We start from the raw sequence: 26428 nt of genomic DNA, 5'->3' as shown, positions 1-26428 counted from the left end.
ATCCCTTCCATAATTTGTTTGTATTACATAGGGACAAGATAGATCACTCCCCAACTACTGGGCTTTACAGTTCATTGTCAAATTTCTGCTTTGAGTGTTCTAAAAACCAAATAATTTCTAATAGATCCTCTACTCTTAGCTCTGTGCTTCTGTGAATTACTGGCTTTTGAGTGCACCAAATAGCAGCTAATGTTACCCTATACAGATTGTCACGCAAGCAGAATAACAAATGTTTTGCAAGTATGTAACTTTATTTTTCAGAAAGTTTTATATCTACTTTCACATTTCCATAATATTTCCAATTTTGAACAGAAAACAATTCAGTTTTATCACGCACCTTCCCAACTCCTTAAGTGTACTATATTTCTCTTCATGCTCCTGTTTAATTATCTCTACAATTATTGGTAAAAACATGGCATGTATGTACAAGAAGCACTTTATAGGAAATGTTTATATCTACCTACCTTTTAGTAAAGTATTTGTCTAGTGCATGTGAAATAAAACTATTCTGTAGTATCTTAATTTCTTCATGTGGGCTGTTTTACTCCCCTGATGGGATTGTGTGTATATAATTAGGTCTGACATTTTGTTCCATTTTCTAACACTACTTGTTCCCCTCAAACTTGGCATAATAGTGGGTACATCATATATCAACAAATTGCATATTAGTACAAATTCAAGAGCTACAATTTCCAAAAAGCTATACAATAGAGTGGTTTCAGGGTTGTGATCTTGCTTCCAGAAGAATTGTACTGAAAAGCATGTTTGATGTAGCAATGGACCTGAGTGTTGGAAGTAGGTTATGTGGTCCAAATTCTTCAGCCTTCCATGAACCCTCTAAACATTCCCATGGAAATGCTGTGGATTCCAGTTTCCATTGGAAAGGTCTATATTGTACGTTCTTTCAAACAAACACTTATTTGAATTTTTATACACTACCTGCACTTTCTCCAATTTTTTGTGAGGGATATCTGGCACTAGTCTGGAGAAATTACCTTCAGACTAGTTGCTATGACATCTTAAAACCAGTTAAAGCTTTGCAGATATATAATTAAGCTTTGACTGGTGAAGCTTATGGGTCTAGAGACATCATTTATTCTACTAATAAAAGAATATACAGAAGCAGCTAATGTAACAAAAACAAAAAGTTTGGTCTGCAAACAAATTTATTTTACAACAGAGTATAATGAAATCCTATATTTCATCTCGAGTCATTAATGGTTGTAAGAACAATCCAGCTGTTCCTAGAATACATACCAGAATAAAAACCCACAGAAAAATGCGATCAATTACCATAGCGACATACTTCCAGTCATCTTGAATCTGAAAAATATAAACACAGACAAATAAGACTGACAGTAGGCATGATCTGATAAAGGTAAAGTATACTGATGTTTAAATTGTTAAGATCAGAACTTTACTTCCATGTACATTTTGGCTGAACACAGAAGACTTTCATGCACAGAATGTTCCCTCTTTCACATGAACACAACCACCATTCAAACCACCATCAGAATTCATTATTATCTTTGTCCCCCCCAAATGACTGAAACTTGATTTGCATAAGTTACAGGTGCTATCTTTCTAAATGAATGCCACCTTTGTAACACTATTTTAACACTTAGTTCCTTTCACTGTTTTTCTAGATGAACACAGCATGTGTACATACAGGCAGTCCCAGAGTTACGCGGATCCGACTTATGTCGGATCCGCAATTACGAATGGGGCTTTTCTCACCCCGGAGGATTGGAGCGGCGGGACGCCCAGATACGCTGCAGTCCCGCCGCCCCCGTCCTCCGGGGCGAGAAAAGCTGCTCCACGTCTCCCTGGTCTGCTGGGGGGGGGGGAGCCCCCCCCCAGCAGACCAGGGAGATGTGGAGCAAAGCCTTGGAGCACACCCGCAGCGGGACAGCCCAGGCGCGCCCAAGGCTGCGGGCGTGCTCCAAGGCTTTGCTCCCCGTCTCCCTGGTTAGCAGACCAGGGAGACAGAGCAAAGCCGTGGAGGACGTGGGCGGTCCCGCCACCCGCGTCTCCCTGGTCTGCTGGGGGTGGGTGCAGCTAGTGTCCCCCCCTTCTCCCCCAGCAGACCAGGCTTTTCTTGCCTACGCCTGGGGTAGAGCAGCTGGGGCACTGCTGGGTTGGTCCCGCAGCGCCGCTCCCCGGCGTCCTGATTCAGCCGCTGCTGAAACTGACCAGGGGCTGACTACAGGAAGCCCGAGGCAGAGTTGCTCTGCCCCGGGCTTCCTGGAATCAGCCGCTGATCAGTTTCAGCAGCAGCTGACTTGGGGACGCCTGGGTTTCTTAAGTTGAATCCGTATGTAAGTCAGAACTGGCGTCCAGATTCAGCCGCTGTTGAAACTGATCAGTTTCAGCAGTGGCTGACGTCAGTTCCGACTTACATACAGATTCAACTTAAGAACAAACCTACCATCCCTATCTTGTACGTAACCCGGGGACTGCCTGTATTTCATTCTTTAATGGTATTACGAAAATGAGAACAATGAGGACTTTGATGCAGAAAATAGATTTTTTTCCCTGTAAAGAACCAGAGCTCTTCAAGCTGAGAATGATCAAAAGTGCATACTGAAAACATGTCCTGAAACAGGACCCTAAGGGTTTGGGTACTGATCCCTTACCTGGCTGACGGGGTTACAACCCGCAGTGCGTCAGCCCATGTGCGCCAAAAGGGCCCTGTCCCGGGATGCTTCCTAGACGGCCCCGAGGCCATGGCCCCCCACGTCTGAGCCGCTGGTCCTCACCTCCTCGTCCGCTGTGCCGGGGTCTCTGGTCCTCCGGAGTCCCGCTCGTCCGGTTCCACCGGGAGGGGAGGGGTCGTCACTTGGACGTCCCTCCTCTGGCCTTGGCTTGCGGCCTCATTTTAAGCCTCCCGCCAGAGGTCACGTCGTGTCTCCCGCCCCCGCCGTCACTGACGTCCCCATGTTGGGACGCAGGGGATGGAGTCGTGCCCCGGCATATTCTGCCAGGGCCGCGCACTTCCCGCCCAGCCCACCGGGCGGCCCTATTCCCCGCAGCAGCGGGACTCCGCTCCCTGCCGCGTTCGGCAGGCACATCTTCCCAGCGGCGTGCCGGCGAGATAGCCCCTCCCGGGCGTTCCGCTGGGGCCGTGGCTGCTGCCCGCCCCTTTCTAGTGGGGGCCTCCGCCGGTCTGTCACACACCTCCCCCCTCGGAGGCCTTAGGTACCTCTCCTCGTCACCGTCCCATATTCTTGAGAAAGTCAGTGTTCTGGTGTCTCTTACCCGGAGGTGACTTCTCAAAACTATACGGCTGCAAAGCCAGGTATCATTGCATTAGACGTGCGTTCGTGTTCTTCATCAAATTAAGCCATATGAGCGGGGCATGATCTGTTATCAAATAGAATTTATTTCCCCACAGGTAGAACCTTAAATACTCTACTGCCCACTTGACCACTAGCGCTTCCTTCTCGACTGTCACATAGTTCAATTCCCTGGGCAGGAGTTTTTGGCTGGCATACAGGATTGGGTGCTCCGCCCCTTGGCATTCTTGCACCAAGACCGCCCCGAGTCCTACTTGTGAGGCATCTGTGTAGAGAGAGAAAAAAAAAAAAAAAAAAAAAAAAAAAGGGTTTTCAAAATTGGGCTGCACCAACTCTGGTGAACTAGACAGGCATGCCTTCAACCTTTCGAAGGCCTGCTGCGCTTGTGGGGTCCACTGCACCCGTGTGGGTTTGCAGTTTTTTGTGAGCTCCGTCAGTGGTGTGGCTATTGTGGCAAAGATTGGGATAACTAGCCAGTCCAAAGAACTGCCGCACCTGTTTCTTAGACCTCGGGGCGGTATAGTCCCGGAGGGCTTGTACCTTGCTGACCAGGGGTCTTAGTTTCCCCTCTCCCACGGTGTACCCTAAGTACGACACCTCCGTTTTGGCCAGGTGGCACTTCTTCAGGTTTGCCGTGAAGCCTGCCCTCTCCAGGGTCCTCAATATGGAGTCGATATGGCTCAGGTGGTCCTCCCAGCTGTCGCTGTAGATGATAATGTCATCGATGTAGGCTGCAGCAAATGTCTGGGAGGGGGCTAACAGGCGGTCCATCACTATTTGAAATGTGGCTGCGGCTCCGTGGAGGCCGAAGGGCATGGTCCTGAATTGGAAGAATCCAAAGGGGATAGAAAAAGCCGTCTTCGCTCACGCATCTGGTGCCAGGGGGATCTGCCAGTACCCTTTTGTTAAGTCCAATGTGGACAGATACTTGGCCCGCCCCAATTGCTCCAGGAGCTCATCAACTCAGGGCATTGGGTAGGTGTCGAATTGTGATATAGCATTGACCTGGCGAAAGTTGATGCAGAATCTTGTCGTTCCATCCGACTTCAGGACCAGGATGATGGGACTTCGCCATTCGCTTTGCAACTCCTTGATCACACCCCACTGTCGCATCAGTTGTATCTCATCCCGCACCGTCTTCCATATCTTACGGGGTAAGAGTCGGAGGGGTTCTCGCACCACTTTACCTGCCTCAGTGGCGATTCGGTGGCAGCCCAGCGAGGTGCGTCCTGGCTTGGCCGTGAGCACGGTCCCGTACCGGTTTAGTAGATTCACCAGCTGCTACCGTTGCGAGGCCACTAGGTCTGGGCCTACCTCAACGTTTGAATCCTCCTGGTCATTTAACCCCTTGGGTCCGAGATCGTCCTCCAGGGGTGCTGGGGTGATTAGCAGGGTCTCTGCTGCGTTCCACTTCTTCAGGAGGTTCACGTGGAAGATTTGCTTGCTCCTCCACCGTCTGGACAGGAGGAGCTCATAATCTACGGCCCCGACTCGGCGAAGTACCTCAAACGGGCCTTGCCATGGGGCTGTCAGCTTGGAGCTGGGGGTTGGGAGGAGGAGTAATACCCGGTCACCTGGTTGGAATTCCCTCGTCCGCGCTGTCTGGTCGTAATATCGCGCTTGTCTCTCCTGGCTCCGCATTAGGTTCGCATGAGCGAATTCGCCGGTCCGTTTCAATTTCTCTCTCAGCTGCAGTATATACTGGGCAGTACCACGGCAGTTTGTTCCTCCCAATCTTCCTTGAGAAGATCCAGGATCCCTCAGGGCTGTCGGCCGTACAGCAGCTCAAAGGGCGAGAATCCCGTGGTTGATTGTGGGACCTCACGAACGGCGAATAGTAGAGCGGGGAGGAGGTCGTCCCATCCCCTGGGGTCCTCTCTCACGAACCTCTGGAGCATCTCTTTCAGGGTCTTGTTGAAGCGCTCAACCAGGCTGTCGGTCTGGGGGTGGTACACGAATGTGCGGATCCGCTTGATCCCCAGCATCCGACATAGTTCTTTCATCAGTCGGGATGTAACGTTTGTCCTCTGGTCCATCAAGATCTCCTTCGGTAGTCCTACCCGTGAGAAAATTTTCACTAGCTCCTAGTGAGGGTGGGGGCCTTCGTGTTCCGCAGGGCCACAGCCTTTGGGTAACGGGTCGCATAATCTATTATCACCATGATGTATTGGTATCCCGCGTGCATGGCGTCCAGGGGACCAACCAAATCGAGGGCTATACGCTCAAACGGGACGTCTATAACTGGGAGCAGGATGAGGGGCGCTTGTGCCACGCCTGCTGGCGCCGCCCTCTGGCATTCCGGACAGGAGGCGCAAAAGTCACATACTTCCCTATAAATCCCTGGCCAGAAGAACCTCTGGGTTATCCTTGACAGGGTCTTCTCATGCCCCAAATGCCCGGCCCAAGGGTTAGCGTGGGCGAGGGATAGCACCCCCCGCTGGAGTCGTGAGGTGGCTACAAGCTGCTGTTTCTCCTCTTCCCCCGCCCCCCCCCCCCCAGTCTCCCGGGTCACCCAGTACAGGCGATCGTTTTGTACCTGAAAGTACGACCCTTGTGATTGCCCATGGGGCTTTGCTCCATCTCCGTCCTCCATCGCGGCTTGGTCCCAGGCGTTCCACAATGTGAGATCCTCCCTTTGTTCCCGCACGAAGTCCACACCCCGCCCGATCTCCGTCAGGCCGCCCGCCTCCAGTCCCTCATTCTGCGGGGTTCCAGTGCCATGTCCCCCTTCTGGGAACAGGAACCCCTCGGCGGTAAGACCACCCCACTGTTCCTTCGCCCTCGGGGCGTCCCCGCGCTGGTGGAGCAGCTGCCGGAAGCCTGGCCAATCCCACCCTATCACTGCCGGGTAGGGCAAGGTGGGGACCTTCCCCACTCTCCAGAGTTGCTCTCTTTGCCCGTCCGCCAGTAGAACTCGGGCGGAGGGGTAATCTCGGACTTCCCCGTGGACACAGCGCATCATACGGGGTCTCCTTCTCTCCGTCCGGGATGAAATCTTCTCGCACCAATGTGACGGCGGAGCCTGAGTCTACTAGGGCTTGCACCCCTTTTCCTTCAACCTCTATTGTGGCCAACACGGGGGCCCCAGGGTGCAGCTGTCCCAGGGTGCAGTCCGTCAAGGGGCAGTCCCTCTTATAGTGTCCCTCCTGGCCGCACTGAAAGCAGGCCTCTCGGGTCGGTGCCCTCCTCTCCTCGGCCCCCTCTTCCTGGGCGACCTCTGCCTCGGCCCCTTCGGCTGGCCTTGAGGGCCACACTGGGGCCAACTTGCATGTGGGGCCTGGGCTGCTCCCGGGGCCTCCAAACTGCCCTCTTCCTCCGGGGCCTCCCCCCAGGCGAGGCCCCCCTACCTTCGATTCTGGGCGGGTCACCCGTGGGCGGCTGCTCTCTCCGTCCTCTGCGGCCATGTATGCCTCCATCAGGGTTACAGCTTCATTGACGGTCGTGGGCTAGTTCTTCTTTACCCATTTCTGGTCCTCCCGGGGCAGGATATTGATGAACTGCTCCGACATGATGATCTCCATCACCTGTCCGGCCATCTTTTGGTTGGGCTCTATCCATTTTCTCGCCCATTCCCGCAGTCTCTGGGCTACCGCCCTCGGTAGTTCCTGGGGCCCGAACCGCTCCTGGCAGAATCGCTGCCAGCAGGTGTCCGGAGTGACTCCTAGCTGGTCCAGCACAGCCTCCTTCACTTAAAATAGTGCAGGGTGTCTTTAGCCGCCAGACTCCGGTAAGCGAGCTGGGCCGAGCCGGTAAGGTAGGGGGCTAGTAGGGTGGCCCACTGATCCTCCGGCCACCGGGCTGCGGTGGCCACCCTCTCAAACATGGTGAGGAAGGCCTCTGGGTCGTCCTGGGGCCCCCATCTTAGTCAGGCGGATGGGGAGGGTTCCCATCCCCGGTCCCTCGAGGCCCCCGGAGGCTACCGGCTGTCCGGCCTGCCGTGTGGTTGTGACCCATCGCTCTTGCTGGGCGCTCAGCTCCTGCACCAGCTGCCGTTGCTGGTTCTGAAGTTGAGTTGCCAGATGTTGCAGGAGCTCAGCCTGCTGCTGCTGTCTTTGGGTCTCTCCTATCCAGTCCAACAGCTGTCAGGGCTCCATCACCCCACTCGTCCTTTCGTTGTCTCCTTTCCTTCCGCCTGTGGACAGTACCCCTATTTCTGAGTTCCCGGGGTTCCTTAGTGCGCATTCAGCCTGCCACATTCTCCACCACGTGTGACGGTTCTAGTTCTGGACACGAGCCCGTGCCCCCCCTCCTCGGGGTCACGGCCCAGCGAGCCCTCCGTCTATCCTCTTGGTTTACAGTGTCTTGATGAGCACGAGCTCCTGCCGGCCCCTTCCCCCCCAGGGGAGGGCGAGGCGGGGCCCTGCGAGCCCGGTGTTCACCGCCCCCCTCCCGGGGGACTCAATCTGACCTCCCAAGCCGCACAGTGGGGCTATCTCCCGTCTCCCTCACGCGCCTCTCACCCCCGTTGGGGTTGCACTACGGGGTGAGCTGGGGGAGCTAGGGGGACCCGGGCCCTCCCTCTCCACCGGGTCCCAGCCCGGGACCCTAAGGGTTTGGGTACTGATCCCTTACCTGGCTGACGGGGTTCCAACCCGCAGTGCATCAGCCCATGGGCGCCAAAAGGGCCCTGTCCCGGGATGCTTCCTAGCTGGCCCCGAGGCCGTGGCCCCTACATCTGAGCCGCTGGTCCTCACCTCCTCGTCCGCCGTGCCGGGGTCTCTGGTCCTCTCGGGGGGGGGAGGGAGGGGGCTCGTCGCTTGGACGTCCCTCCTCTGGCCTTGGCTTGCGGTCTCCTTTTAAACCTCCCGCCAGAGGTCACGTGGGGTCTCCCGCCCCCGCCGTCACTGACGTCCCCACATTGGGACGCAGGGGGCGGAGTCGCGGGGCCGCGCACGTCCCGCCCAGTCCACCGGGCGGCCCTATTCCCCGCAGCTGCGGGACTCCGCTCCCTGCCGCGTTCAGCGGGCGCATCTTCCCGGCGGCGCGCCAGTGAGATAGCCCCTCCCGGGCGTTCCGCCGGACCGTGGCCGCTGCCCGCCCCTTTCTAATGCGAGCCACCGCCGGCCCGTCACAAACACCATGTTTCCCCAATATGAATTTAAATCAATTGATCCATGACCCATAAACCTGTAATGTAAACAATGTGGGTTATTTGTATCAAGAAATTGTGGATTGCTTTCCAGTGGTTTTATGAAAGGCAGCTGGCATGTTTACATCTACAAACAAAAAACACACTCCAACACTCATGGTAAATAATTTCTGTAGCATCAGAAACTAATGCTGAAAGTTGTTCTTACCTCTTTGGCTTCATTCTGCATTTTCATATTCTCTGCAATATACTTGACACTTTCAATGGCATCTCTTATTTCTGGTGACAAAACTGAAAGTGAAAGTAGAGCATCTACTGATTCATAGCTTGAACTCCTTGTAAGATTGCCACTGAAGTCAGAAAACTTTATTCGTTGATACCGACAACAACTGCATGCTGTATCTTGACATATGAAGCCTTCTTTGCAGCATTTGGTTTCAGAGCTGCTGAAGCAATTTAAGTCTGAGAGCTCAACACTGTAAAGTGGCTTTAGCTTCTGAGTAGTCTCTTCATCACTGGCAGGTCTGGTCATAAACATGATCTTGGGAAGTAAGTTCAAGAAAATGGTCTTCACCCACTCAGGCATTGTGTGTGTTTTGGGTGTTCTATAGTGCACATTGAGTACAAACACAGTAATGACAATGGAAAGAGTTACAAATATCATAGTGAAGAGGAGATATTCTCCAATTAGTGGGATCACCAAAGAGGTAGAAGGGATGGTCTCTGTGATCACTAAGAGAAACACAGTTAAGGACAAAAGGACTGATATGCAGAGTGTAACTTTCTCACCACAGTCTGAAGGCAAGTAGAACACCAAAACTGTTAAGAAAGAAATCAGTAGACAAGGGATAATCATATTGATGGTATAAAATAAAGGCAGGCGCCTAATATAAAGCGAATAGGTGATATCTGGATATATCTCTTCACAACAGTTGTACTTGATGTCATGTTTATATCCAGGCGCTTTAATAATAGCCCATTCTCCACTCTCCCAATAGTCTTTGAGGTTCATTGTAGAGCCAATTAAAACTAAGTCAATTTTAGCTTTATCGTAAGACCAGGAACCAAACTTCATGGTGCAGTTTTGGTAGTCAAAGGGAAAGTAGGTTACATCTATTTTACATGAACTTTTAAAAATAGCTGGAGGTATCCAGGTCACTTCTCCTGTGTATTTCAATAAGGCCTTTGTCTTGTCATCAACTTGGAAATCCCCAACTGCACTGCAAAAATAAACCCAGGGGAAAATAAAAAGTCAGGCAGTTCAACTAATCTGATTACTTTCATATAAGAAGTTAAGAACATAGATATACATATATACAGTGACTCTGGATTCAAGCAGCATAAGTCAGCAAATGCACACTTCAGTGTTCCTGCAGTAATGTTAACTGCTGAATTATATGTGTGGGACTAGATCCATGGTTGGTGTCAATAAGCATAGTTCCATTGACATTTGTGGACATGAGCTGCTGAAGATCGAGATGGTAATTACTCCTATAACATGGCTGAATGGAATCCATGCCCACAAGGCCAGATTAGGAAGGGCTTTTTAGGAGCTGCATCCCAGAGCCCCAGAATAAGGGGGGGGGCCTGTGAAAAGATCTCTGGGCTTGCAAAAATGCAGATTTTTGCACAGGCCCTCTTAGCCCAGGACTCCTGGCTGCCATTAAAATCCCTGCATTCCAGCCCTAACTGGGGGGGCAGGGAGCAGCTGCTCCATATGCTGCCATCCTGTCCCTGCTGGTCTGGAGCTGTCAGTGCCAGAAAGCTCTATCTGTGCACTTCCCTTGCCTGCAGACTCTGTCCCTGCAGCTCCCATGGGCAGGGAATTGTGGGAGCTGAAGGGAGTGGTGTCTGCTGATGAGTGCAGGGCAGCATGCAGAGCTCCCTATCCCCTCCCTGAGCTTATGCCATCAAAGGGGAACTGCCCCCTTGCCCCAGCCCTGAGCCTCCTCCCTCTCCCTAACTCCTGCCCAAACCTTGTATTTCTTGTCCTGAACCACCTCCAGCATATTAACTCCTGCCCAGAGCCTCCATCCCTACCTCCTGCCATGAGTCCTTTCCCACACCTAACTCTCCCACACCCTCCTGTCCTGAGCTCCCTCCTACACACTTACTCCCTCCCAGACCCTGCACTTCAACCCCCTGCCCAAGCCCTGAGCCCCTTCCCACACATTATCGCCCTGAGACCTCTCCTACACCCACCCCCTCCCTTAACCCACAGCCCTCTCCTCCACTCTGAGAACCTCATTTTTGGCCTCATCTCAGAAGCCAGGAGGCTCACAAAATCTAATATCCCGAGGCCCCCAAAAGATTTCGTATGACCCTGCCTATCTGAAGCAGCAAACAAGAACTCTTGTGTCAAAACAAAGTGATGAACAAATTGATCTTCCTCACTGTGGTCCCCTCTCTTTCCTCTCCAGCCCCACAGTAGCCTGAAGCATTACTTCTTTGTGCAAGCAGCAATTCAAAGCTTCTGCTGCACCTTGTCATTGCAGATACATGGAACAGAGCAGGACCATTGCCCAACCTGGTCACAATCACATAACGTCCTTGGGGCAATTGCAGCTGTTGCTTACATGGAAAAGTAAGATGGGATTTCATTTGTAGCTATTTATGTAATTAGCAAAATGCAGAAGTGAAAGAGCCAGCACCACATGACCAGCCAGCTCTTCATGGGGTGGGGAACCTTAAGTGTGAGGGCTGGATGCAGCCCTTGACTTGCCAGGATCTGGTCCCCAAGGCTCAGCAGCTGCCTACCAGCATTGGGAAGCCTGTGCTGGTGCTTCAGCCCCCCTGCTATGTCCCTGGGGGGGTGGAACTCACAACATCTACTAAGAAGGGCTTTGTTGTGTGAGGGGAATGTGGGGAGGGGTTTTCTCTTCAATTGGGAGCATAGTGAGGTTTTTTTTTTTTCTATTTCTCATTTGTGTGTGGCCCCCGACTGATTTTTCTGTGGGTCAGTGGCCCCCAACCCAAAAAAGGTTCCCATCCTGATCTACCAGCATGTGCTCTGCAAACCACAGCTTGGGACCTCCTGTATTGGAGAGTATTCCAAGCAAGTTTCACAGTTTCCTTAAATAGTGTATATCATCTCAGTAGCATTTTTGGTTTCCTATTAACTTGTTGGAAGCAAAAGTTCTAGGAAATTACCGTGCCTGGGGCTTTTAAAGAGTTATATTTAATGCTGTGTTTATGTCAAACAAGTAGCAATTTTTACTGCAAGAATATTTGGATCTAGTGGTCCTGTCAATTAAAGGTCTGAATAACTGAAGAATTTCTCATCTGTAAATGAGAGGAAAGTTATGTAGCAGAATTATGTGCTTCTTCTTACTGCCATCCTTGTACAGAGTGCAGAAAACATTTATAGAAAGAGTGGGGAGAGGAAGGAGCTTAGGGATGCAGAGTCTGATATTTCCTATTTGTCTTCTCTTATTAAAGATAATTGTTAATACTGATTAGCTCAATAGACCACAGAAGTGTTGCTCTTCAAAAGAAGCAGTGATTGGGAAGAGTTCTGCTACCAGAGAAGTAACAGTTTGCAAGACATACCTGTAATAATTGTGTGTTAGGACCTGGGTTTGCTTAAAATCTTAGGTCTTTTGTAGTAGTCATGTGAATGCTCAATCTTTTAAAAACAGAGTAAGAGTAAACAAACTTGATGTAGCATATTCTTACTTGTTATATAAGACAATGTCTGGCTTCCAGATACTGTCGGATGGAACACGAATAAACTCTGCACCTCCATATTCCTCTGGATTCCACTTAAGTTTGTAATCATTCCAGATCTAAACACAGAAGAAACCAAACTACATTAGGATTACAAAAATCAGAAATTGTGGACTATTTAACCCATCCTTTCCATTAAAACAAAGTGCTGTAATGTCACTTTTATAACATTGGTGTTTGTTTTTTCAGAAGCTCTGACTAGATGTATTACCTTTTAAGAACATGTTATTTGTCTTAGGCTAATTTGGGAACCTGTTGTGCCAGGTGCCTTACATGCACAGGAGAGAGCTCCTACCCCAAAGACCATGCATTTTAAATAGACAAGCTGCAGAAAGGGTGACATGGCAAACAGACTCAATTAGGTGAAGTGAATTGTTGCAGAGCTAAGAATACATCTCAGGTCTCCTGATGCCCAGCCCAGAGCCTTTTACACTAGACCAGGCTGCCTCCTCTTCCTCTTAGTTCCCAATTACATTAGAATGTGATCTATTTTCATGCTACAATTTACACTTATATAGGGAAGCAATCTTACAATATCTCTCAAGCAACCAGAGAAATTTCTGAGTTTTCTAATCTAGCTCCCTGCCAGATCCCTCCAGCTCAGGTAGCACAAGAGGGTAGGGCTTGGTTAATGCTTGAATAAGAGATCTCAAAAGAATGTCCAAAATAATATAAGAAACAGTGATGATAATTCAGTAGATAACACTGATCCCCCTGAGATACAATTTGGGTGAAGTATCTTTTATTGGAGCAACTACCATTGATGAGAAAAAAGCTTGAAAGATTATTTACAAAAGCCTCTTCTTCAGGTCTGGAAAACTAAGGCTATGAATACACTGAACTTTTGTCAGTAAAACATTTGTCAATCAGGGTATGTCTACACTGCAGCGTTTTTCTGAAATAACAGGCGTTATTCCATAAAAACAATACTTGCATCCACACTGCAATTGCATTCTTTTGACAAAATGTCGAAAGAATGGAGGGGTTTTTCCAATGATAGTAAACCTTTTTCTACAAGGAAGAACGCCTTTTCCGAAAAAGATTTTTCAGAAAAAGGCGTGTGTGGATGCTGAAGAGGGAATTCTGTTGAAAAAAAGAGGCCTCCAGGAAATAACACAGGTGCTGTGCTGGCCACTCCATCCAAACTCATCACAACTCTATAGTTCCTATCTCCTGCCAGCTCTTAAAGCCACAGGCACCTAGGACAAGGCTTGTGGCACGATGCCCGCCCTGGGAGCTGCACTTTACCACGCAGCTCACACTGCCAAGCTTCTTCTGAGACAAGGCTCAGCCTCAAGGCCCCCGAGAGCCCATTGGCCCTCAAAGGGCACATGCCCAGGGCTCCCAAAGACCCTGGCAGGGGCACCAAAAGGCGTGCACCGTCATGGTCTGGGATGAAGATCCTGGCCCTGGAAGCGTGAGGTGAGGAGGAGACCCTCCAGGATCTCCACTCCAGAAGGTGCAACACCGATATCTATGGCTGGATGGCCAAGGCCCTGGCTGTGAAGGGCCACAATCCCAGGCACCTCAAGCAGATGCAGAGCAAAGTAAAAGAGCTGCAGCAGGGCTACACCAGGACCAGGAAACACAGCACTCATTCTGGGGCAGAACCCCTCTCCTGCCCCTATTTCAATAAGCTTCACTGCATCCTGGGGGGTGGTTCAGCCCCTTCCTCACCCCATTTTTTCGACTCGGGGCTGGAGATGCCCATCATCACCCAGGCAGGGGTCCCAGAGGAGGAGAAGGAGGAGGCCGAGCCGGAGGAGAAGGAAGAAACTGCCAGCATCGTCACCCTAACCATGGGGCCGGTATCCTAGGGCCTGGATGTCTCCCAGGCATCATTTGAGGCTGGGGAGGGATCTTCAGGTGAGTGCTCTTAGTTTTTCCTACGCACAGGGAGGGGCAGGCAGGCGCTGAGGGGCTGGGGTGCAATCATCACTCGGCCTTCCCAGCTTGGCCCTCAAGTTGCAGTCTGTGTACGTGGATGCATGTGGAGTGCCAGTCTGCACCACACAGCCCCACAAGGCATCCCCGGAGCCCCCCGGACTCCTGCTCACAGGCTCTTGAAAGGCCATACACACATCTAACCCCCGGGGGGTTGCCCTGCCACCACCAGCCACTGTTGAGGACAAGGGTGCATGCCTGCTCACACACAGAGGAGTGCCGCACATGGCACACAGGCATGTTTGCCAACTCAAGGTACCACCTGCTCCCCGGGACAGTGCTGTGAGGCACAGATGTGTGTGCAGCCCCTCGGCCACACTAGAATCCCAGTGTGGCCAGACACTTCCCTTGCCTGCTTGTCCATGGGACAAGGGGGAGCGGGAAGTATGGTCCCCTAGGCATCTCTGGGCCCCTGTAAGGCAGGGCCCACAGTCCAGGCCACACACGGCTTTGCTCCTGGGATCTCCCCATCCTCTGGCCCGAGGACTGTAGCTCGCAGCTCAGGGATAGTATCTCCATGGATGATTGACCACCTCTCCCTCTTTATTCTCCACAGCCAGCCCAGCTGTGACTGAGGGGCAATCACCAGCAGACAAGCCAGCTGACTGACCCCGAGGAAGCCACAGGATCCAGAGGGTCCAGGTGGACCTTATGAGGGAGCATGTGGCCATCCTCTGGGACATGCAGCAAACCCTAGCTGATGATGATGCACAATGGTGGACTGAGCTGGTGCAACAGGACCTCAACATGTGTGCCACCACTTGGGAGCAGAATTTGACCTGTTGACCTACTCCTTTCCCCAACACCGTGCCATACCTGTGTGCAGCTGCTCAAAGGCCCTTCCCTCCTGGCCAGCCTCTGCCCCTCACCCTGGTAGGAGGGCCTCCCTCTTTCTCTCCACAATGTCGTGGACAACACAACAGGCTGAGATCACCTCGGGGATGTTGTGCTCCCCATCATCTAGGTGGGTCAGGAGGCACCCGAACCTTGCCTTCAAAAATCTAAAGGCATGTTTGACCTGGATGTAGGCCCTGCCCAGGTGGGCATTGAAATAATCCCTGCTCAGGTCCAGGTGGCCAGTGCAGGGCTTCATGAGGCACAACATGAGGGGGTAGGCCACATCCCCCATGACACGGTGGCATCTGAATGCCACGATGTTGTGCTGGGAGAAGAATGTGCCTCCCTCCAGATGGTGGTAGAGGCTGGAATTCCTGAAAATGTGGGCGTTGTGCGCCCTGCCCGACCACCTGACTAAAGTGTCAGTAAACTGTCTACGGTGGTCAACCAGGGCCTGCAGCACCATCGAAAAATAGCCTTTGCAGTTAATGTTCTGGGCAGCTCCATGTTCTGGTGCTCGGATGGGGATATGGGTTCCATCTATGGCTCCCCCACAGTTGGGAAAGCCCAGGGCAGAAAATCCAGCCACGACAGGGTCCAGGTCTCACAGGCAGATGACTCTGAGCAGCAAGACGGAATTCATGGCCCTCACTAACTGCAGAAGGAGACAAAGAAACACATAAAACAGAGAATCAGAGGGGGTGCCTGAGCCCTTGGGAGGTCCCTGCCCCTCCCCGCCAACCACACCAGGGCCCACCCTCTGCAGTTCTGAGTGAGGGCGGGACTGCAGAACACCCCCGGGATGGGGCTTCCGCCCATTCCCAGCCCACTCCCACCCCCAATTCCCACTTTCCCTAAGGTGCCCCTTTCCAGTACTTCCCCCCCTCACCTGCCCTCCAGGGACTTCAGCCCAAGTGCACCTTACCTCCATGAGGGGGGCCCCGACAGTGGACTTTCCCACACCAAACTGGTTGCCCACAGACTGGTAACTGTCTGGGGTAGTGAGCTGCCACATGGCAATGGCAACCCGCTTTTCCAGGTGGGTGGCAGGTCTCATCTGGGTGTCCCATCGATGGATGGCAGGGGCAAGCCAGGCAAACGGCTTTATGAAAGTAGCCTTCCTCTTGCAGAAGTTTTGCAGCCACTGCTGGTCATCCCACCGCTCCATAATCAGTAGGTCCCACAAGTTGGAACTGGTGTTCAGCCTCCAGAAGCATCTCTCCACTGTTGGGTGCAGTTGCAAGGGCCTTGCTCCTGCACACCGGCAGAGGTTCTCGCTGATGTGCTCAGTGTGGAGTTCCTGCAGGGCCAGGAAGGCAGCCTGCACAAAGTGCTGCAGAAACTGCAGCATGGCTCCATGGCAAGGAGCGTGCTGTGGCATCCAAAAGCTGGGCAACCAGAGCATACACTGCAAATGCTTTGCTGTCCTTCAGAGAGGTAGGCAAGCAAGCAGCAGAAATTGAGAAACAGGGCTGTCAGGGGGGTTCTCTTTAAGCATGAGTTTCAGGTAGCCTTAGGCAACAGCACCCAGAAGCAACTGTTGACCTGATGCCCTGCCTGAACTGATTCTGGGTGGCCTTAAATGTGAGATAGTGTCCAATCAGTGTGGACGCTATCTTTCGAAATAGCAAATCACTATTTTGTCGTGCTTTTTGCATCTGGAGACTTCTTTGAAATAAGCTTATTCTGGAAAAGCTTATTCTGAAAGAAGCTTGCAGTGTAGACATAGCCTTAACCAGTACAGTTTCTACAGTTGCCCAAGGAGTAGCAGTACTGCATTCTTTAATTCAGAGCACTTAAAAACACAAAGGACGGGCAGAGATTATTTTTAGTAGTCTCCTATATTAGGTGGTTGTAGGTGTTAACCTTGCATAATAATATTGTGCTGGGAATTCTGTTCCTAGGACTACCTCCGATCTGCTATGTGATCTTGTGCAGGTCATGCATATGCTCAGGCAGCATCTGAATCTAACTTTCATTGAAGTAAATATCTTCAAAGCCCAGGGGACTGAAAGTGTGCCTATTCCTTCATGGGAGAGGTCTTTGGCTTTGGGTCCATATTGACCTCTAACAGGCATGTGTCCACAACCCAAAACAATAACTTGCGGCTCAGTTCAACAAAAGCTCTATTGAGAATAATTCCAAGCTAGACGTGCAGAGGCATCACAGAACTGAAAAACACTATGCAGGGGGAAACTTTCACAGTGTCTGCAGCATCACTGACTCTAGTGTCAGCCGTACACAGTTTCATAGGCCTCCTGTGTTCTAAAACCAGGTCTGGGCAAAATACAACCCATAGGCTGGATCCAGCCCACCAAACCACTAGATCCGGCACGCGGACACTGCTGGCTTCCCACTTGCCTCGCCCCACCTGCATGACGCTCAGAAATGTGGCGGTGGGGTAGTTTTTCTTTAAACTGTTATTCCGGAGGAGAGGGGGGAAAGCTTTAGGAGCTGCTCCTGCCCCCAGCACAATCCCATTGGCTAGTTTCTGGCCAGAAACTGGCCAATGGGAGCTGCCTGTTTTAATAACAGGCAGCCATGAAGCACAAGGGGCTCCAGAGCACATGTTTGCAGCCTGTGAGGGGGTGGGACAGGCAGGGATGCTGATTCAGGAACAGCTGCTGGCTGGTAAGTCTCCGGGTAGAGCCTACCTCTGGCACTCTAGTTCCACCTTTCCCCAACCCTCTCTTCCCATTCCCACCCCTTATTCCACATACCCAAATGTGTACCCATATCCTCTCCCATATCTGCACCCCAATCCCCTGCCCCAGATCATGGTCTCCTCCTGCTCCTAACTCACAACACAAATCCCTGCACCCCCTCCTTTACCCCAATTTCCTGCCCTAGGTCACAATCCAACCCCCTCCACCCCAGTCCAGTACCCCAGGTCACAGCAGCCTCCTCCACTCAAACTCCCTTTGGGTATGTCTACACTACAATGTTAGTTCGAACTAACGGACGTTAGTTCGAACTAACATTCATAGCCGCTACACTAGCGCTTCTCTAGTTCGAATTTGAATCGAACTAGCGGAGCGTTTAGTTCGAACTAGGAAAACCTCATTTTACGAGGATTAAGCCTAGTTCGAACTAGCTAGTTCGAATTAAGGGGTGTGTAGCCCCTTAATTCGAACTAGTGGGAGGCTAGCCCTCCCCAGGTTTCCCTGGTGGCCACTCTGGCCAACACCAGGGAAACTCTATGCCCCCCTCCCGGCCCCGGACCCCTTAAAGGGGCACGGGCTGGCTACAGTGCCCGTGCCAGGTGCAAGCCTGCCAGCACCCAGCCAGCAGACCCTGCACCTGGCATGGCACAGAGACACCCACCCTATGTCTCCCAGCCCACCCCCTCTTCCCGGGACCAGGCTGGCGGCTCTCAGGAGCTTGCCCTGGACCGCAAGAGGCGGGCACCTTCCTGGGCTAGTGCGGACATCGTGGACCTCGTCCACGATCTCCGCACTAGGCACAGGAAAGTGGCCGTCTAGGGCAGGAGAGCTGCCAGCCTGGCCACCCAGGAGCAGGTGTGCATGAAAATCAAGGGGGTCCACTGAGACCCCCGACCCTGAGCCCTGAGCTTACAATGGCCGTCCTGGGTCAGACCAAAGGTCCATCTAGCCCAGTAGCCTGTCTGCCGACAGCGGCCAACCCTAGGGACCCTGGAGGGGATGGACCGAAGACAGTGACCAAGCCATTTGTCTCGTGCCATCCCTCTCCAGCCTTCCACAAACTTTGGGCAGGGACACCACTCCTACCCCCTGGCTAAGACTACTCCATGGACCCAACCTCCATGACTTGATCTCACTTCCCTTTAAACTCTGTTCTAGTTGTAGCCTTCACAGCCTCCTGCAGCAAGGAGTTCCACAGGTTAACTATTTGCTTTGGGAAGAAGAACAACTTTCTCTTACTAGTTTCAAGCCTGCTACCCATTCCTTTCCTTTGGTGTCCTCTAGTCCTTCTTTATGGGAACTCAGGAAGAACTTTTCTGAATGCACCCTCTCCACCCAACCCCTGCTTTTAGAGACCTCTATCCTGTCCCCCCTCCGTCTCCTCTTTTCTAAGCTGAGAAGTCCCAGTCTCTGTAGCCTCTCTTCATCTGGGACCTGTTCCCAACCCCTGATCATGTTAGTTGCCCTCCCCTCTCCCAGCCTTTCTCTTCCCCTCTCCCACCTCCTTTTCCCAGTCTCCCCCAGTTTTGTTCAATAAAGACAGAGTCAATGTTGGAAGAAACGTTATCTTTATTTTGTACATCAATAAGAAGGGGGGCTAGGGAAGGGTAAGTGGAAGGAGGTGAGGGAGGAATGGGGTACGAGCCCCCGATGGGGAGGACTGGGCTGGCTCTGCGGGCTTCTGGGGGTGGAAGCTCTCCTGCAGCCCCCCGATTGCCCCCTCTCCCCAGATGGCAGCCTGCGGCAAGTGCAGCCGGGCTGATGGCCGAGTGCTGTGATGTGCCCAGTGTGGGCACTCCGGGCAATCCAAGCCAGGACTGCTTTGCAAGCGGGGCACCGCTTAGAACTGTCTGTCCGGGGTGGGGGTCGGGACCCTTTAAGCGCAGCCCGCGGCTAGCCTGAGACAGCATCTCCACGCTCTAAGTCCTCCTCTGATGCCCTGCCGGCACTGCTTCCGGCCATCCTTAAGCCCTGTTCAGGGGCCACTCAATGTGGACTTGCTAGTTCGAATTAGCAAAACGCTAATTCGAACTAGTGTTTAGTTCTAGACGCGTTAGTTCGAATTAGCTTAGTTTGAATTAGCGCTGTAGTGTAGACATACCCTTCCTTACCTCAAACTCCCTTTTGCACTCAACCTCCATCCCAGATCCTGCACCTCCTCCATTAATCTCATGGAAGAATATGGACCTCAATCACTTTACAAATTCTTAGAGTGGCCCCCCATCAAAAATCATTGCCCACTACTGTCTAAAATCCACTGGAGGCTTCTTAATTATTCAATGCAAATAAATAGCTGACCAGTAGATGTCAGCAGTGCATTAAGGTAAGTGTAGTCAAAGCACCAGAGTATCCTACCAGCAACCTCAGATGCTGTGGTCTTTCCTTTCCTTAAACACAACATAAATCAATACAAATGCTAGCCAGGAAAAGTATCCCAGTATCTTTGAGCATGATGAGGCATTTCCTGACTGGAATGTTTTATTTATGTTACATAATAGTTACCCTTCCATAGAAGAAGCAGTTTGTATTTAGTAAACTGTTTATCATTTTCCTTCCCTGTTCCTCCTAAAATATGTCCATGTCAGCTTATTTAACTGGTATTCCTTGCATTTGCCTTAAATATTCCTATTTACAAATCATTCCTGTTTGCAGTTTAGATTTTTAATCAAACATATTGAATGGCAATATGGGGATTCAGGATGGCCTAGTGGTTAGAGAATGGAACTCTAGCATGGGATGTAACTTGCGGGGAACAACCCAATGTGTTTGAAGGGTGGAGCAAGGGTCTTAACTCTATTTACCTTAGCACCTGTGCCAGTCCTCAATCTCTGGCAGAGGTTAGGTGGGGCTGTGTCTCTGTGCATCCTCCCCCCACCCCACGTGTCGCCCAGTGTCTCCTGCTGGCTTGTGCATTCTCTCCATCACCACACACGCCCTGGGCCCGCCTGCTTTCCCTGGGTGAGCCCTGCCACCACCAACCCCAGAGTAGCTTCCAGGTGCTAGCTCCATGCTCCATGCATGTACAGAGCCATCTCCTCCCTAGAGTAAACTGTGAAATGATACATTCATGTTGTGAAACTGACTAGCATCAGTGATGCCAACTCTCCTGAGTTGATCACAAGCCTCCTGAAAGTTGTTTTTTTTTCTTTTTTTTTTCCTGAAAAGCCCTATGCAACATCCCAGAGGAGCAAAAGCCAGGAGAGTTATTACTGGGCACTTTAGCCTGAAATAACAAATGGCTAAAGCAGGTTTCCTCCACAAAGTGTCTGGCTCATAAGCATATTGCTTTCGGTAAGAAGTGTAACTCAGGGTTGTTTCAGAAGGGAGAAAGGTCTCCCTATGGCTGGACAGAGCCACTTCATCTCAGAAATAATGACACAAAAGCAAAATGTGTGTGTGTGTGTGTGTGTGTGTGTGTGTGTGTGAGAGAGAGAGAGAGAGATATTTGTGTGTGTGTGTGTCAGCAGAACAGGCAGGGAAGATGAAATAATACAAAACACAACTTGAATCAGCTCATACACATTTTGCTATTTAAATAGCTCCCCTTAATTAATTATAACCCATGGTTTGGGTTTCAGCAGCTCAGAGCAAACAGTCAAGGAGTCACTGAAACCTAAGTCCTCCCCTCAATAGTTATGCCCTCACACAGGAATCCCCACTCCCTCCCACATTAACCAAAACAAAACCCCAGCAGGTGATTATGTGGAATTGAAATTCACCTGACCAAAATATACAAAAGCAGTGGAGAAGTACATCAGCTGGGGTGGTCCACTGGCCAACACGCTTTGCGTTCCAGTGGAGGCATCTTCAGGCTGGATTGGGGAGGTTCATGGGCCACAGATGGCCTGTGGGCTGGGACTTTGAGACCCCTTCCCTTCCTGAATTAGAGCATGGAGTCTGCAGATTCTGTTTATTGACTTGCTGTGGAATCTTAGCCAACTCATTTAACCTTTCTGTTAAGTTCACCCAATTATGATATTGCAATTATAATGCTTTTCCACCTGCCCATTTTGCAGTGAGATATCTGGATAAAAAGTGGCATATAAATGTAACATGCAATGTCACTTTTTTACTAATTAGTTGAAAGCTGATACTAATGAACATTACACAAAGCATGGTCAGTGAGATATATTGCTTCTCAGATTGCTTTGGAGGACTCAGCAAGAAACCTCACATATTGACATTAAAAGAAAAATTAACTGAGCTGATGTTATCAATGTTGGGATTATATTTACTTACATGTTTCAGCCACAAGTTGGTCTCCATTATCTGGTTTACTTCATCCTGAAAAACACAGCCATGTTGACAAAGGGGTGGGCCTTACTTTGGCCCAATAATGTAACACTGATGTTGTTTCTTTGGCCCAATAATATGACAATAATATTCAGAAAAAAGCCAGGACTCACCACCTTCACCAGCTGTGACATGGATACCTCAAACTGAATGATGGCAGGATCTGATACATTTTCCACTGGTCTGATAAACTGACTGTAGTTGGCAAACAAGGATGCAAATAGCCTGTGTTCTGCTTCTGAACAACTGCAATCTGAAAAGAGACCATATAGGCTTCTGATTTTGAAACAACTCACGAAGAATCACATGGCCAAATGCTATTTTCTTTGAAAAATCAAATAATCAGCCATTCAACATGCACAACTAATTTGCACAGGTTTGTTACAAACATAAGGGCCAGATGTTTGGACTAAAAGATAAAGCTGCTGGTGTTATTTGTGTTGCCAGTTGGAGAAATGCAAAAACTCGTGTAAGTGTGAAGTAAGAGACTGCTTTTGGTCTTTATTTAAGGTGAAAATAGAAGAATAAAATGAATTGATAGATGGAGATTTTATTTTTCTCCACAAAAGGAGCTTAAAAGATAATATATTAAAATAATTGACACTGGAGCGGAAATAATTGACACTGGAGTCCTTTTCTCTGGCTCACCTAGTCCCTCAGTGCTACAAAAACGGATTGGAGTTGTGTGTTGTCAGAGGGAAAAAATTCTTATAAATGTAGGCCCATAAGGAGCTAAAACTGCATTTTTTAATATCACCAGCTCCAGGTGAAACAAAAAACCAGGACTGTATAGCACTTTAAAGACTAACAAGATGGTTTAATAGGTGATGAGCTTTTGTGGGCCAGACCCACTTCCTCAGATCAAATAGTGGAAGAAAATTGTCACAACCATATACAAAAGGATACAAATTAAAAAAAGTGAACACATATGAAACACATATTTTTTTTATTTTTTTTTCAAAATTTGTATCCTTTGGTATATATGGTTGTGACAATTTTCCTCCACTATTTGGTCTGAGGAAGTGGGTCTGGCCCACGAAAGCTCATCACCTATTAAACCATCTTGTTAGTCTTTAAAGTGCTACACAGTCCTGTTTTTTGTTTCAGCTGCACCAGACTAACACGGCTACATTTCTACCACCAGTTCCAGGGAAATGTTACTCCCTCAGGAGGCTGAAGCTCTTTACTGAATGATTACAATGATGCTAATAGCTTGTTCATTATAAACAAGGAAACAAGTATTTTAAATGATTCACATTTCAAAGGAAGTACACTCTATTTGTAGTTGTCCCTTTTGATGCTGGTTTTGCTGTCAGTGGTACTTTATGCTGTAAACTGAAGAGCTCAAAGCACAACTGGGAATCTTCTATCCCTTAAACTATGCTTCCATTCTTAGTTAAAAACTGTGTAAGAGACAAATCCTGCATGGAATTTAGTGGCTTTGTCCTAAGGAGATATTCTTTTGGTACTTGGATGTGATATGCCAATATCCTTTCATTTAAAAAAAATCAGATCTCATCTTCCTTTATGGATAATTTTATATTTCACCATTGCTGGTGAGACTAACTAACAAGTCAAATTCTGCTTTCAGCAACACTTGTGTAAATCTGGAATAGCTACATAGGCTCTGTCAATCTTTAAAATATGACAGCATGACTGAATATAGATTTACATTCAGTTGCTAGGATATATTTGGGTTAGTGTTTTCCAGCAAACAGAAGAGAAGCAGAAATACTCATCTGCACAATAGCTGATCTATAATGTTTTGAAACAAAATATCTACCCTTTGACCTCTTCTAGAAGTTCTGCTGACATTTAGTCTGAGAGGGGGAAAATGTCAGACCACATACAGTTAAACACCTCCACGTACTACTCATTTTGAAGGCTATTTTTTTCAGGGTTAGTAAGGTTATTTAAACCAACATGCCAGGTTAAAATAGCTTTATACTTTCCTATTTCTGGAAAATTAACTTTTTAGTCAGTAGACTTGCTCTAATCGTTTAGTGATATCTCACCTATAATTATCAGTATGCCAAGATTCCCCTGGATTAAATGTACCTGGATCTTTTTTGTAGATGTGTTTTAAGACTCATATTCAGCCTTTTGCCAGCTCCTTCCCAAATGCTGTTGACCAGCTTATGTTTCCACAGTATGTGAATTAAATGCATTTACTACACATCCAGTATCCATTGTAGACAATAACAGCATCTATATATAAAAATCAGTGTTTCAACATTCCGATTAGAGTTGCAGTCATCCCAGAACATCAGTAATAGCAAAAAGGAGATCTTTGCTCTGCATAGGTAAGGTGCACTGTTCAGAGCCACCTTTAAGGCTAGCTCAAGCAGCTATTTAGCAACACCTATTTCTGCAGATTCCTCAGCTCTTTAGAGCACATATTCATTTTGAGATAAACCTTCAAACCATATTGAGGTTTTGTCAACTTTTTGATTAATGTTTAAATGGCTTTGTGGAATCATGAGACCCATTTGGCATGCCAAATCAGGGCTTCTATTTGTTACAACTCTATAAGAAGAAATGTTAAAACTGTTTAACAAAAGAAGCTGGGATTCATACAATTCCTGCAGCATGCCAATTATTAGTGCTGAACCCAAGTCCAAACTTATTAAAAACAACTGTAAAAAACAGATCTCATCTTTCCTCTGCCCTCTCTTTTTTTTTAAAAAAAAGTCAAAGACCACTCACCTTTAAGAAAAAAGGAAACGACAGCAGCAAGAAACAGAGTGCATGTGTTCCACATGATGTTATGAATTACCTCTCATCAGAAGATTGCTAGGGTTGCACAAGCATGGGAAATACACACAGCTCCAATCATCTGATGTTTAAAATGCTTGTATAAGGCAGACTGCAGGACCCTGAAGAACAGTTCTTCGCCACAAACATCCTATTGGAAACGTGTTGCCACCATTTTCAGCATGACTTCATATTGTCATAATATGACTGGAAAGCACTGGTAACATAAAATAAATCACAGGCAAAACAGATGTAGTTACTGTAGGCAAGAAGCAATCATCAATTTGTTGGACAACAAGAGTAGGCAAGAGGCCATTAGTGGATGCATAAATGAGTTCAGTAATTAGATAATCCTAAGAATTTCTCTGTTCCGATCAGCTGCTGTACAGGATATGAATCTTTATAGAAACTTTGTGCCAAGCCATTAGAGCAGGTTTAATTAATGCAAATCTTATAACTGATCTGTGCTGTAATAGTTTTTGACATTGATTTAGTTGGGATTGGTCCTGCCTAGAGCAGGGGGCTGGACTTGATGACCTTCTGAGGTCTCTTCCAGCTCTATGGGTTCTATGATTCTATGATTAGAGACACTCAAAGTAGCAGGTAAAATGAGCCCAAAAGGTAGGTGGGGTAACATATTTCATTGAACCAACTTCTGTTGATCAGGGACAAGCTTTCAAGCTTACACAAAACTCTTCTTAGTGTGCACAGTTAATTAACTGGTACACATAATATTTGTACCTGTTCAAGGCTTTGTAATGAGGAGCGCCTCAATTCTGCAGGCATGTAAAAAAGTATTTCTCTGATTTTACATTTCATCTACTTTAGCATCACTTTTAGCTACTGACAGGAGGTGCTCTATAAAGGCAGTAATATACTTGCTCCCCATCCTTGACATCAGCCGACGGTATGAAATGTATGCACATGTGTAGTGGGGTGGCTGCTCCATTCTGGCCAAAAGGGGCTAAAGAAGACTAGTCAGAGCCCTAGCCAATCAGGGAGAGGCTGTTAAGAAGCAAATCAGAGGGCAGCTTGTTGGAACAGCTCTGTATATAAGGAGCTGCTTCACAGACAGAGAGCAGTTGGTCCTGACTAGGGAGGGTGCAGGATTAGTTTATAGGGAAACCTCTTTAGAGAAAGTAGTGCTGGGCAGGCTCAGAGGAGCAGAAGTTTGAGAGACTCTGGCCTGACACCTGCCAGGCTATAGGCCTCAGAGGAAGTTATCTAGGGAAAAGTAGGCAGTAGAGGGGGAGAAAGAGGGCAGGACAAGGCTGCCTCCAAGGCCCCTGGGCTGGGATTCAGGGTAGTGGACAGACCTGTCCCCCACCCCCTTATGCCACACCTTATCACCAGAGATAGCCTATATAGACTGTGGCTTGCCCCTGAGATGAGGGCCTAAACAAGGGCTGCAGTTGGCCACAGTGGCAGGTGAGAATGAGGACTGCTAATAATCACTGGAAGGGGGAGCAGGAAACCAGTGTGGTGGGCAATGCTTGGGGGGCAGTGCCCTGACCAGGACACAATGGTGATGGGAGTGATGTGACTGCAGAGAATGGAGAAAGCATGGAGTGATGATGGGAGAGATGCTGGCCAGAAAAGGGTGGGTGCCCTGCTGAGGACAGAGCTAATTCTCAGTGTGACCAGCAGGTGGTGCCATGATGGTGAGTCACACCAGTGTTACAATGTGCATAAGTGTTTGCAAGATTGGGGCCCAGAGATGGCTGTAAGGTACAGTGAGCACATTGGGGCAGGAGCTCAGATTTGAGGTGAAACTAGTTTGGGTTCAACAGCACTAGCATCTCTGAAAACAGCTATGGTTGCAAGAA

General features: G+C 49.3%; 1 protein-coding gene across 1 annotated transcript; it reads right to left on the bottom strand.

The window, feature by feature from the left end:
* CHRNA3 (cholinergic receptor nicotinic alpha 3 subunit) lies at positions 1 to 24783 on the bottom strand. Its single transcript, XM_006120919.5, has 6 exons — positions 24555 to 24783; positions 21962 to 22101; positions 21795 to 21839; positions 12061 to 12170; positions 8594 to 9605; positions 1 to 1323 (listed from the first exon to the last, which is right to left on the bottom strand). The coding sequence occupies exons 1-6, from the start codon at positions 24607 to 24609 to the stop codon at positions 1195 to 1197; spliced, it is 1491 nt and encodes a 496-aa protein (XP_006120981.2). The 5' UTR covers positions 24610 to 24783; the 3' UTR covers positions 1 to 1194.
* Positions 24784 to 26428: the final 1645 nt, after the last annotated feature.

Source organism: Pelodiscus sinensis, chromosome 14 (assembly GCF_052426305.1).
Source record: "Pelodiscus sinensis isolate ZL-2025 chromosome 14, ASM5242630v1, whole genome shotgun sequence".
NCBI lineage: Eukaryota > Metazoa > Chordata > Testudines > Trionychidae > Pelodiscus > Pelodiscus sinensis.
This window is presented reverse-complemented; position numbering and strand designations above follow the sequence as displayed.

What these genes read in the sequence shown, in the direction of transcription:
- CHRNA3 (XM_006120919.5), bottom strand. Translation starts at nt 24,609, where the DNA reads ATGTGGAACACATGCACTCTGTTTCTTGCTGCTGTCGTTTCCTTTTTT. An exon ending in CCAACTTGTGGCTGAAACAT is followed by an intron (nt 12,171 to 21,794) that starts GTAAGTAAATAT and finishes TTCTGTGTTTAG; the next exon opens with ATCTGGAATGATTACAAACT. An exon ending in GACATTGTCTTATATAACAA is followed by an intron (nt 9,606 to 12,060) that starts GTAAGAATATGC and finishes TTATTTTTGCAG; the next exon opens with TGCAGTTGGGGATTTCCAAG.